The 14285-nt window shown below is 37.7% G+C and overlaps 1 protein-coding gene across 1 annotated transcript in view; it reads right to left on the bottom strand.

Annotated features, from left to right (window-relative positions):
• Nucleotides 1-12622, bottom strand: part of USP15 (ubiquitin specific peptidase 15) — a gene marked incomplete at its 5' end in the record, with an annotated part of 52924 nt that extends 40302 nt beyond the window's left edge. The window contains 3 exons of the mRNA XM_010139228.1: nt 3852-3978; nt 5875-6005; nt 12495-12622. Of these exons, the coding sequence (XP_010137530.1) occupies nt 3852-3978; nt 5875-6005; nt 12495-12622 (386 nt within the window). The remainder of the gene's footprint in view (nt 1-3851; nt 3979-5874; nt 6006-12494) is intronic.
• Nucleotides 12623-14285: the final 1663 nt, after the last annotated feature.

Raw genomic sequence — 14285 nt, 5'->3', positions numbered from 1 at the left:
AAATGAGACCTGAAGCTAAAAAGTCCCCTGAAAAAACCCAGCCACTGGCTTGTGAAACGCATGACAACTGGCCGATATATTTGTAGATATTGCAGGCAACTGAATACAATTTCCTGCCATTCTAGCTAACATGCATTTTAGCATGAAAGCTAAAAGTGTTAGACTGGATCATCTGTTTCTGTAACAGAGATGACACGTAGGCAAGGTAGGTGCTATAAACAAGGCAACAGGCAGTTACTTGATTCACTGACTTTTTTAAAAAAAAAAGCCACATACTCTCTGAATCAATTCCCAACAAGTGATTTCACATAACTGTATTTGAATGTAAGAATTTATCTAGTCAGAGATAATCTTCCAAAAAAAAAAAAAATTACCCCGCTTTATCAATGACTTCCACTAAAAGAATTTACAAAAGCTATTTTTTCATTATCTTACTAATACCATGACAATTAATTATTTGCAGCTTGTGTTCTTTGCAGGTACTAAGTTAACATTTAATTAACATGTTAATCTTTAACATATCACAGCTTCACTAACAGACCTGTTTGGAGACACAAAGTATCAATCCTATCAGGTGAGTACACATTATGTCTAAGACTCTGGGAAGAGCATGTTCCACTTGACTATTATGCTGATTTTGAGACTGTGAAACTAAGGTTCTTTTACATACGTCCATGAACGTAACCAGTGCACACTTTTTCTTTATAATTCTTCTCCCATCCTCCAGTAAGCATCACTGAAGCACTGGGTTATGACGTAAAGTGAAAGTGCCTGTTCCAGTAAAAACGAAAACACTGAATCCTGGTCTGAGGCATATTGTGTTTGGTGTTCTCCTCTAGTAGTGTCATACACATCCCATGTATGAGATGATTAGCAACAGGATGAAGTCTAAAAGAGACAGGAAGATCTGCCTTTTAGAGATGCCTCACACACCATCAGCTATATAGCCACAATTAGTTCAATTTGAGAGTTAAAGGTAATGGATCACATATAGGACATATCCTATATCATTACAAATCAGATAGCTCCTCCAAAGAAACAGCTACTTGATTTAAGTACTATTTTGCAAGACTCTATGAAAGAGTCTTCATGAGATGTCAGACAGGTTCAGTGGATCCTTATACAAGTACACCCTGGCTCCGCAAGGCTAGTGCTATCACATACTGGCTCAAGGAAGCTGTGGTAGAATGTTAATTTGTACTACATACTAGCTTCCTAAAGAAGGGCAAGGCTAGTCACAGATCCCAGAATAAACTACAAAGTTTATCAGTTTAGTTTGGGAATTGCGCAGTATTGCAGACACAACCTCAATTCTATGTTTCCATTACAGAGGCTACAGACAATCCTTCTGTCATTTTGTAGTTTGTAAAACTTGAATAAAGGTAGAAAAGGCCTGCCCATTAGCTGATGACAGTTTTATCATACTTTCAGTTGACTGAGACTCCTGAATGGGTCATTAACTCACTTTCGCTCAGAAGCCATGATGCTTCTCTAGGATCAGCAACAATAACTAGGCTGAAATGTTCCCTGAACTACATCTATTGTTCAACTCGTATTCTACTTAGAATTAAAAAAACACCCCTACGCCCCCCAAAAGAGTTAGTCATCAATCAGTGTCAAAGTTAGTATGAGCCGCCTCCAAGGCGAGAGTCCTCAATTGTAGGGGATTCCCAAGAAGGTCCAAATAACACGTTAGGTGTGTCCAGTACCACCATAAGAAAATGACTGTCATTATTAGGTCTGCCCTTTGCAACTATTTTTCCCTGCCTTGTACTTCCTAACTTACCGACAAACAGCTTAGCTTAGTTTCTGCTTGAGTGGAAAAGCAAAGGTATTCCAGGAATAACACACATTTGAAGACTGGTGGATGTACTGGAGTACTTATGGTGTTACTTTCTCTGTTTATGTGAATTAAGGAAGGTCTTGTACTGATCTTTAGAGGGCAATAAATAGTTAATTAGTGATGGTGGGTAGAAAAATTAAAACTTCTTGAAGAGACCATGGTACCTTACGTCCTCACTTCAGTGGGGCTGATATTGACTCTTTTGCAGAACAAGTCTTCTGCAACCATATGAAAATGCATCCCTTACTGGCATATACAAGAAAGGATGAAAAATTATCAAGGTTCTGTAATATTCCTCTTGCGTATTATTGATTGATATAACGAGCATCTCTGCCACCTATCTGATGAATTCCGTAACTACCCTAAATATACTTAAGGTAAGAAAAGAGGGGAGAAAAAACATAGCAACAAATCTCACCGTCTTATTAATGGCTAATAAGAGAAAAACCTCAGGGATCAGTTATTCTTTCACTCTCAAAAGCGGTTTTAATTTTTCTAGCTCTCCTTCTAAGGTACAGACTCTTCGGGATGTCCAGGTTAGGATGGTCCTGCTTGGCGCTCTCCTTAAGAAGCCTCAGCTTCTGAAAAGGCATGTTTTCATGGCTTCCAAGAGCAAGTCACCCACATCTCAGGAAAGCAAGTAAGGCCAGTGCCTGGAAAGGGGCTGCCAATGAGCCTGACTGCTGCTCGTTACCCTTTATGACATTTTTCTCTTAATTGTAATTCTCTCTCAGCTAACATAAAATGAATACACCTCCAAGTAGCAGTCATCCCCAAATACCCTGCTTCTGATATCAGAAATTCATCCGCTACCTATAATTCAAATGATACGGTAAAATTCAGTATAGCTGCAAAATAGCTTGTATTTGGTCCTCATGGCAGGATAATGTTAAATTGTTTTTTCAAAGTTTCTGGATTTGCTTAGAGAAGAATGAAGTACACCTTCCCACATAAAATCTGACCTGAAAAAGGCCAACTAACATACAACACCGAAGCTTTGTTTCAAGGACAAATTTCGTAACTGGAAGTTTTTATTCTAATACAAGCAGATGATTACTTGCTTAACTTAAAGATTAAAATTTAACAAAGTAAAATGATTGTTTTTAAAACAAACAACCTGCAAAGAACTAGAGTAGCAAGTGTAAGTCACTGTCCGTAATGTAAAGAGAAGAAAAACCTGAAAAAATCTACATTTTTGTCGGAGAATGTCAACAAACACTAATGGCTGGGCATAAAGTACCAAAGGCATAAAATACAATTCTAACTGTACAAATACAGCTGATTGAAAGATTCTTAAACTCAGATATACATGCACAAATACACCAAAAATTCAGTTTATATGACCAGCAGTATCTTTGCGTATGTTCTGATTGTTATTTCCAGAGACAAATATGTTTTCAAAATACTGTTTCAAACAATGACAGAAAGCTCAAAGAGCAGGCAAAATAACGACAAATAAAGATAAAGGTTTAAGAGAGGACTTGATTACTTTAAAAAATTGTGCCTGACCTGCCACTTCATGACCCAAAGAATACTGCCTTTGTAGGTCACCTTTAGCCATTAATTTATAAATTCAACTAATTCTTCTATTTTGTAATAATACCCTTCTCTCTATATACATGACTAAAAAGTGTTGGCTAACGAAAGGCATGAATGGAAACACGACAGAATATTTCTTACACGCCAAAAGTCAAGAAAAAATACTGTGGAATCCAATGAAGATAACAAACAACGTCACACTGCTCACTTCTTGAAAAGTGCAAACCTCTGGAGTTAACACAGATGACTACATAACATGCATGATTTTTTTTTTAAATTGTATTAAAAATTATAAATATATTCCAAATCATTTAACTTTTAATTTTGACCCAAACAAGACTAGTCTTGTCCTTTTTTAATAGTTACAGTACCCCTCTATCATTTTACCTAGAGACTTACTTATTCAGAACTTGCTACCAAGTATGATTTAAACAAGTAACAATCATACATTTTAGAAAGTTATGCATACCTATTGTATCAGCTTTACTAAATCTTCGTGTGACAACATTGTTCATATTTCCATTTTCACAAAGCTTCAATTCTGTTAGATATACTTCTACTTTGCAGTGCTTTACAAACATACCCTGTTCAACGACCTGAAAAACAGATGAGGATCAGGTATCAGTCTAAGTCTGTTTTCATATACACACTTCAAAATATTTTTGAAAACTCTTTAAGAAACTGGAGTTCGGGTAATACAAGAAACTTAATAAATGTCAAAAATTAGAAATAAAATTCCCCTACAACTTCTAGAAATACAATAAACTAAGAATAATGATGATGTCTTACCTTTGTATAACAACATGACTTTCAAAGTGTAAAGTACAGTAGGAATCACAAATATGTACACTTAACCAAAAGATAAGATACTTGATAAAGAGATAAAACGCACCACAAGTTATTTTTATTTAAAAATGCATTTGTTATACTTCCTCAAAACATGAAGAACTACTTTTCACAGTTAAAGAATACTTATCAAAACCAGAATATACACTAAGAAAATCTGGATATAAAATTTTAAACAAAACCTAAAAATCTTCCATTTACATTCTGATAATAAATATATTCTTTTGAAATTTCTCCTAGTAATTACAGTTGTTTATTATATGTTCACTTTTGTAACACTTATTACAAAATAGTTAAGTATACAGGAATTTTATTTTTTTTTTAATAAAAGTAAAATGTAGAAAAAAATATTCAGGGTCACCTCTTAAATGTTTTTCCCTTTGATCTTCCAAAGCATAACTGCAGCACTTAGTCATGTAGACTGTTCCAAAAATAACCATTGGCCTGATATGTGATACATCTGACAAATACGGTATCAAAAAAAAAAAAAAGCTAGCAGCTAATTGCTGGAAGAGATCTGCTATCTGCTGTACAAATATAACTCGCATGCATATACCATGGGAAGAAAAATATTAATGAACAATTTCATTGCTGTTCAGTAGTTTGTCTTAGCTTTAATCAATGGCAAACATGACATTTGAATAAAAATGTATCTTAATTTGAGTACCTTAGTCGAGTTTTCAGCTACTAGAGTTAACACAAAATAGTTGCAGGAACGAAACTGTGCAGAATGGCTAAGACATTTCTGAGAATAAAACTGACACTGTAGTGGTAGTATTACCACATCCTCTTATATAAAGTCATAATGTTGTTTAACATGGATCAAGTACAACATTGTATCAATTTAAACTTGGGATCCACATTTCAAAAAAAGATGATATAATAAAGAGGATGAAAGAAAAGTATCGTTTCACCTGTAGAAAAAAACGTTAAGGCAGACAGGAGAAAGAATCATGAACAAAGACAAAAGCAACAGAAAGAAAAATTCTGAACTGGATTATGCAGCTCAGAGGACAACTACAACTACTGGCAGAGAACAGTGAAGCTATGCCTGTTTACCTGGCTCACTCATTATACTCTCTGTATTATTACAGTTTGTTCCTTCCAAGTAGAAGGCAAGTTACTTTAATTTCCCCTTTCTCTCCTTCCTTTTTCCCCCTTGAGCAAAAAAACTACAGAACTTTTACTCTACTGATGATGGAAAAACGTTCAGTTCAGCCACTGAACAGGAAAGACTGTGCTTATCAGAAAAGGAACTACCAATTACCCTGTCAGCGTTAACACCATTAGAGCTAGGCTTTTCACAAATATCGTCAATGTAGTTTTACGGTTTTATACTTAACTACAAAATCATTGGCATTGATAGGTTCAGGAGCTTCTAAAGCAAGTTCTTCTTGAAATATTAGGGGGCTTACTTCCAGAAAAAAGGTATTACAACCTTTGCATCCTCGTTTCTCAATACTAAAAACTTAAGCCTCTAAAATTTGATTAAAAATCAGATGTCTGTAAGCAACTAAAGCAGGAGTTGTCTACATGATTATCATAGGCCAGGACTTAGAATCTTCTAATAAATTCCTGTGCAGCTCCTGCGTATTTGCAGGACTGTATTTGAATTATATTCAACCCAGTAGGTAATCCACGAATACCTTGCGTGCTATTGGCTCTTGACCTTCCATCAGTGTGTACCAGCTAACTAGCCGATTCCAGCCTTCAGTTGGCAAAAGGATGTAGTCCAGCTCATCAATGAGATGTTCCTTGAGAGACTGAGAATCGCCATCTAAAAGAGAAAAATATTTTTACTGGAATACTGTAGTTCTGTCACTTGAGTTTTAAATGTAACATTGAGTTTTTAATGCAACAGTTTCCAACAAAATATTTTCAGTTATCAGTATTATGATGTTCAAAGCAAAACTCTTCTGAAACTATTTAGGCAAGCTATCCAGTTCATGCATAACACACCTATTACAGGTAGTATTCCTACACTCAGGAACCCAAGTGACAACCCCATATCCTCATGCAATCATAAGTGGCTTGTTATCACACACCACCACAGCCTTCTCCACACACTTCACACAAATTCCCACATCACCATGGATACTTCCATTTCATGCATCCTTCATTGAAAATGCAGGAATCAGTAGTTACAGTAGATCCAAGACAAAGTTTGAAGTCCTTCACTCCATGTCATACTGGGAGAATAATATGGTACAACCCTCCTACAAAAAGGATTGAATGTGCTCTGGAAACAGAGTCCCTGTGAAATTCTTCACGGGGAAACCAAGATGCAGCACTGAAGTACAAACTGGCAACCTCTTTATGTAAGTACCGTGCTTTTAGCTTTGATTCAATCCTTATTACAGTAGTAAGACAGCAGCTATCCTAAGTAAGAGGCGATTCCAGATCTGAGCTATTTGTGCCTCAGACAATAAGGGCAGCTGTCTTTCTATTTGAAGAACCCAACTACAGGCCAGCAAACATCCTGCTGTACGGAGGAGTTTAGACAGGGAGACCAACACATTCAGCTCCAGAGAATGAATCAGGATGACAAACTTAATGAAGTATGAAAATAAACAAACTATGCATAAAGAATAAAAAGACTGTAATAAATATACGGACTATTTTAATTGCCATATTGAATGAACTGCAGAATTACACTGCACAATTAAAACTGAGCATAAAAGTAACCTTAAATAATCTTGAATATTGGCCTTCCTCTTGGATTTTTTTTAAAGTAATAGTTCTAAGCAAAATGAATAGTTATAAAAATAAGTGTGTGCTATGTGCATATGAAAAGCCCTATGGTTCTTTCATTTGATCACACTTCTGTACTTTTCTTGCTTCTCCTCAGTACAAATTGAGCAAGCAGAGCATAATGTGACTTCAATTAAAAAAAAAAGATCCCGAGTATTGAAGAAGGCACACTTAAAAATTAAAGGTCCCTTAATAATAACAACTATTGACTTTTTTTATCCTGTATAAGAATTTAAGACAATATGTTTCAACATGACCTTTTCTGTAAGTAGCCAATGCTACTGAGGACATTTAAGAGATGTGTTCACTTCCTGGTGGGAAGAGTAAACAAGATTCAGCTTACCAAGACTCCAGAAATCTTCCTACCCTAACTGCACTTGCTACACCTTCAGTTGGTTTAAAGAGTTTGTGATTTTAAGGGAAAATATGGGAAAAAAACAATGCTTTTTGCTTTTGTCACTCAAATGGTGACTATACAGGTAAAGAAGGATGCACGTTCTTCTGCCATTATCTTATCGTTGGTACAGACTCTCCCTTTCCTTCTCCAGCTAAGAACCTTGATGTGTGAGCCAAACATGGGAGGTGCATGTTGTTCTCAGTTCATGTATTTTAAGTGTGCAGTATTTGCTACTACCATTAGATACTAAGTGATGGCAAAAAGATATTGTTTCCATACTATGCAATCTGTGCAGTTCAGAGATGACTTCCTGCAGTGAAGAAGGTACAATGAAGTTTGCATGCATTTTCTCTGATAAAAATGGTAAATTACTTAGCAGGAAGAGCTAAACAAAAAACCCCTAACAACAACAAAACCCCCAGAATACTAAGTATTAGAACTAGGAAGTTGTTTTAGATAGAAGGGACAATCAAGTTCAAAACCAGCCAAAGTTATTTGTTGCAATTTTAGGAAGAAAAAAAACCCAAGGCAAAACCAGGAAAGTAGAAGAAAACCTAAGACTTTGGATTCCACTTTGGGAGGCATAGTACAAATATTTCTTGAGCAAAAAGTAAAACAGAATTTCACATGAATACCTCAATGAACATGCAGGTAAATAAGAATTCAGTTCTTCTTAGAGATAAATATAATTAATGTGACCTAATAAACGAAATGTCAATCAATGCACTTCTTGAAAAGGTACTTTACTTTTTTTACCCTCAGGCTGTTTCATCCTAGCTATAAAAGTAACAATTTTCAAGAACCAAATTTCGGTTCAAAACTGTCTTGACTGATTAGGGGAAAAAAAAATATCTATATTCCAGAGCTACCTATGAGACACGTTTGCTGAAATACTTCACAACTTACACTATCAATTGGTCCACTCAACACTATGCATATGGTAGTTCCATTTTAACTGGGAGCAAAGTGTGGGAAAAAATCCACAAACACATCTTCAAGTCCACCTATATCTTTAAGAGGTTCATACTGTATTTCTGCACTGGTCTTATATTGCTACAGGAGTTTATAGTGAGAATATATAATTTGGATTCCGTTCTGTTTTTCTAACCCCCTCCCAACATTTCTTCAAGTATAACTTTTTCAAAACCTTACTCTATCAAAGAAGTCCCCTGACTCTGATGACTCTGTCCCTCCTATGTAATGTTTTCTATAATAAACAATTAGTTATGTCTGATTTTCTAATCAGAAAATTAGAAGGGCCAAAGCCCAACTAGATCTTAATCTGGCTACAGCCACAAAAGACAATAAAAAATTTTTCTGTAAATACATTAACAAAAAAAGGAGGACCAAGGAGAATCTCCATTCTTTATTGGGGGGCAGGGCCAGAAACACAGTGACCAAGGATGAGGAAAAGGCTGAGGTACTGAATGACCTCTTTGCCTCAGTCTTTAAGAGGAAGACCAGTTGTTCTCTGAATTCTCAGCCCCCTGGGCTGGACGACAGGGATGTGGAGCAGAATGAAGCCCCCATAATCCAAAAGAAAATGGTCAGTGACCTACTACACCATTTAGACACAGACAAGCCTATGGGATTAGATGGGATCTCCCACCCAAGGGAGCTGGCGGAAGTGCTCACCAAGTCACTTTCTATCATTTATCAGCTAACTGGGGAGATCCTAGTTGACTGGAGGTTAGCAAATGTGATGCCCATCTACAAGAACAGCTGGAAGGAGGATCCAGGGAACTACAGCCCTGTCAGTCTGACCTTGCTGCCTGGAAAGGTTATGGAGCAGTTCATCTTGGATGTCATCACACGCTGGCACATACAGGACAACCAGGTAATCAAGCCAGTCAGCACGGGTTTACGAAAGGCAGGTCTTGCTTGAGCTAACCTGATCTCCTTCTAGGACAAGGTGACCTACTTAGTGGATGAAGGAAGAGCTGTGGATGTTGTTTACCTACACTTCAGAAAAGCCTTTGACATCATTTCCCACAGCATTCTCCTGGAGAAACTGGCTGCTCATGGCTTGGATGGGTGTACCCTTCACTAGATAAAAAACTGACTGGATGGCCAGGTCCAAAGAGTGGTGGTGAACAAGAGTTAAATCCAGTTGACAGCCAGTCACAAGTGGTGTTCCCCAGGGCTCAGTATTGCAGCCTGTTAACATTGTTATCAACGACCTGGATGAGGGGATCGAGAGCACGCACGCTAAGTGTGCAGATGACACCAAGTTTGGTGGGAGTGATGATCTTCTTGAAGGTAGGGAGGCTCTACAGAGTGATTTGGATAGGCTGGATCGATAGGCTGAGGCCAGTTTTATGACATTCAACAAGGCCAAATGCAGGGTCCTGCACCTGGGTCACAACAATCCCCTGTTATGTTATAGGCTTGGGGAAGAGTGCCTGGAAAGCTGCCCACTGAAAAGGAACCTGGGGGTGTTGTTTGACAGCCGGCTGAATATAAGCCAGCAGTGTGCCCAGGTGGCCAAGAAGGCCAACAGCACCCTGGCTTGTATTAGAAACAGTGTGGCCAGCAGGACTAGAGGAGTGATTGTTCCCCTGCACTCAGCATTGGTGAGGCTGCACCTTGAATACCATGTCCAGTTTTGGGCCTCTCACTACAAAGAAGACATTGAGGTGCTGGAGCGTGTCCAAAGAAAGGCAACAAAGCTGGTGAAGGGTCTAGAGTACAAGTCCTGTGAGGAGTGGCTGATGGAAATGGGGTTGTTTAGCCTGGAGAAAAGGAGACTCAGGGGGTGACCTCGTCATTCTTACAATTACCTGAACGGAGGCTGTAGCGAGGTGGGGGTTAGTCTCCTCTCCCAAGTAACAAGCGATAGGACAAGAGGAAATAGAAGTTGCACCAGGGGCAGTTTAGGCTGGATATTAAGAAGAAATTGTTTAGCCTGGAGAAAAGGAGACTCAGGGGGTGACCTCGTCATTCTTACAATTACCTGAACGGAGGCTGTAGCGAGGTGGGGGTTAGTCTCCTCTCCCAAGTAACAAGCGATAGGACAAGAGGAAATAGAAGTTGCACCAGGGGCAGTTTAGGCTGGATATTAAGAAGAAATTCTTTACAGAGAGGGTTGTAAAGCACTGGAACAGGCTGTCCAAGGAAGTGGTGGAGTCCCCATCCCTGGAGGTACTTAAAAGACAGATGTGGTGTTGCTGATTTAGTCATGACTTGGCAGTGCTGTTAATGGTTGGGCTTGATCTTAAAGGTCTCTTCCAACCAAAATGATCCTGTGATTCTATTCTAAATTACTACTTCCTTGCAGTTACTTTGCTAATCTAAAGTTGACTGAGTATCTCTTCATTTGGAGATGGCATGTGTGCATTCCGTTACATTCAAGAACATTTTCTGCATATATTGAGATTAACCTAAATCTCTACCTGTTACTTTTCACTGTTCTCACTTCATCCAAATGTTCAGGAAATCGGGGAATGGCATGTAAGTAATATAAGCCAACATACTGCTTCAGTTTTCTGGAATTAGTCTTTCATGAATTTAGGAATTTTTAGATTATTTTATTCTTCAAATCAGATGCAAATTTTCTCACTTAACACTTAAGGTGAGCAGTATGAGAACTAGTGCATACTACATGTCAAAGACAGGATTAAAAGCCAAGCATTTTCATGTTCAGCTTATGCTACATAGGAAACCTAGCACAGAGGAATGCTGCTTTGCAGCATGTGAAGGAGACAGCTACTATTTGCTGAGCACTAATGCCATTGATTTTGAAACTGCCTTCACACAGGAACAGTAGATGTCACATGATAATCGGATGCATGGTATCACTGCCAAAGCAGAGCCACAGCTTTAGAACCACGAATGAGCAAAAAGTGAGGTTCATAAATTCCAATGCTGTGTTTATTTTGAAAGGGGTACTGACAGTGTCAAAATGACAGAATACAGGTTTTCAGGAGTTTTTAGCAAAACAGCTAACAGGACTTTAGACAGCTAACCCCAATACAGACTTCACATCCACAGTAACTTTAAACATAATCTGAACATGAATGTTAAGTTATAAATAATACAGATCAACTAACAGTGCTTTGTACATCCAGAAATCACCTTTTTTTTTAAAGTGACACAGAATAAAAAGATCTCGCTATATCCAATCTCAACTGAAAAGAAAGTATCACCTGAACATGCCCGCCACTGCAAGATTTACTACAAGAATGTACAGAAGATCAAGAACCTCACATTTCAGAAGACAAAACACATCAGTCACCTGGAGCAAAAACACTTTTAAGTTTGTGGCTGGAAGAGAACATATGGATGTGTATGACGATACAGCACCCTCTTCAAAGGCAGTGATACTAGTCACTGTCAGACAGGCACACTCGCTCACAGTGACAACTAGGGCAACGCAGTATGACAAATCCTGTGAAAGAGGCAATCATCTTTATTATTTAACTCGTAAAATAGTGAGGTATTAATTACAATCAAGAAGTTTTGAATGAAGAAAGTCAAGAATTCATCATAAATCCCATGAAATAAAAATTTATACTACTATATGTGAACAAATTATGCATTACTATTATATTGCCTGTAACTGCTAAGAAGGAAACCAATTATCTCCTAGAGTGCGCATCCACTAGATTTTGCAGATTAAATATTGATGGTTGTAATATTATTTCAATACTGGACATTAAATATAGAATTTGACTTAAAGATTAAGATGTCTGGGAAAGGATTCTGAGACTCGGGTCCACAAATGCAACTCCACTCCAGCAAGTGCCAGTCAGATCTGAGTAAATGTAAGAGTTTAACCATACTTAGAAGACTGTAAGAAATCAGGAAATTATTCTCTATCATTTCACACCACTTTGTTATCACCACTGTACCTCTTCTTCAATTGTTTCAGGTCCAAAGTAAGGGCTTGGGGCTCATTTACAAAAAGAAATTTTAGATAGAGTTCAGTTTAAAAATTTTATTATTTATTTTTGTTAGGGTAATCTATTCTAGTTCCCATGTCACAGTCTGAAAACCACAAAACACAAAGTTTTGCCTTAATATATACTAAGATTCATTTACACTATCCAATATCAAGAGTCTGTGACAAATCTGCACTCCATGTTAGTACTGGCTTATTATACAGCCAGAAGCAGTTACCTTTGAGAAGTCCGGAATTATCAATAGGACCGGGGTACACATTCTGATCTCCCATCTGGTATTTGTCCCAGCTGTCAAAGCCAACATATTTCTTCCACTGTTTGAACCAGCGACTATCCACTAGATACCTGAAATAGAAGACGATATAAAAGTTAATTATTGGCATGCTACCTCTTCCTACAGTACCAATTAATTCATGTTAATGCACTTGTATTCATCAGTCTTGCAAAACAAAGAATGTTTTTCTCTCTGGTCTGCTAACCATTATCAGCATCTCCAACCGACAAGGACATTAATTGCGGGCAATTAAAGATCCCACTAATCACAGTGGGCAAGTACAGTTTCACAAGACCGCCAAAAGAGTATATCAGAAGTTGAAGAATGGAAAGTTCAAAAAACATTTTCGTTTTTAGCATGAAATAGCATCAGCTTTAACTCCTGTTCTCAATTTGTAAATTCAGATCAGAGTTAAATCTTCATAATTAGACAGCCCTTTAAAAAGAGAGATAACTTTGAGTACTATATTTTTTCCTGCTTGAGTTTTATTTATAACAGTCATATTCAAGTTGAAGAATTTTAGAACTCTGATGCCCTGTCAAGAACCAGAGTCCAAGTGTTTTCTTCCTTTGAGTCAGCACCAACACATACAGTAAACGTTCTGCTTTTGAGGCAGTACTAGGTGTTCCTCCTACATATAATTACCAACTTCACACTTCCATAAAAAGGGATCTCTCTAAATTCACACAGAATTTCTACCCAGATTAAACTGTTGCCAGCCTGGCTTTTACCAAGCCCAGTGACAGGTACATTTTATATCTTTTTGTCCAGAATTTCTTTAAGATACCAAATTTCTTCAATAATCCTCAGTTTTATTTTGTTATATATTTTTTGTTTAAAGGCACCACCTTTACTACTTCTCTTTCCTGAAAGTATCCATCTCCTTCAGTCTGGCCTGTCCCAAACCTTTTGCTATTAGCCTAGTATAAGTCAGAAGTTATCACTATCAGGATGAAATACTAGGTCAAACTGAAGAACATAAGTAATCCTCATTTATTTCTTCAGTATTTGACTACTGGACTCCTATTTGTACCATATCAATAATATGCTATTGAACCTTTAAGAGATCTCAAAACTTCCTGGTGATTCAAATACTAGTCCGCTAATTCACACAGCTTGATCAGGCAACCATTCTGTAGGAGTTACTCATGAACACCATGGCAAAACACAGAAAAAACCATTAGCACCCACAACTGCTGTAAACAAGTACAAAAACTTTGCTTGAGTACACATTTTTCTGAATAGTTTTTTAAAAATATCTTAGCTGAGCATTAACTTTGTGCTTCTAAATTATCTAACTACAATAAGAATTAACAAACCTAAGATAGGTGTTAAGGGTTGAGGTCCCGAGGTAATAACTCCTCGAATTCCTTAACGATCCCTTCTGTCTTGCTAGAGACAGAAGGGGTTTAAGGGGAAAGAAGAAAATTCAGACCTCAGTCTGCGTTTGGGAAACTGAAACGAACTTTTAATGAACAATAAATCCACACAACTATACACTACTATATATATATATATGCACAAGCAAGAACAGGGAAAAAAAACTAAGAAGAGAGGACTCAGATAACCAGGTGCAGAGGGGGAGAGGAGAAAAAAAGTTTTTAACAGTCTTGTTGAAGGTCAGACCTCTTGGCAGGCACACAGCAATGAGGTGGGAGTGAAAGCCTTGCAGCTGCTTCCAGACAGAGAAAGTGAAATTCTTCTCGTGGCGGGACGGGGCGGGGGGGGGGGGGG

Source organism: Buceros rhinoceros, unplaced genomic scaffold (assembly GCF_000710305.1).
Source record: "Buceros rhinoceros silvestris isolate BGI_N320 unplaced genomic scaffold, ASM71030v1 scaffold3157, whole genome shotgun sequence".
NCBI lineage: Eukaryota > Metazoa > Chordata > Aves > Bucerotiformes > Bucerotidae > Buceros > Buceros rhinoceros.
Note: the sequence above shows the minus strand (reverse complement) of the source record. Positions and strands in the feature narration are given on the sequence as shown.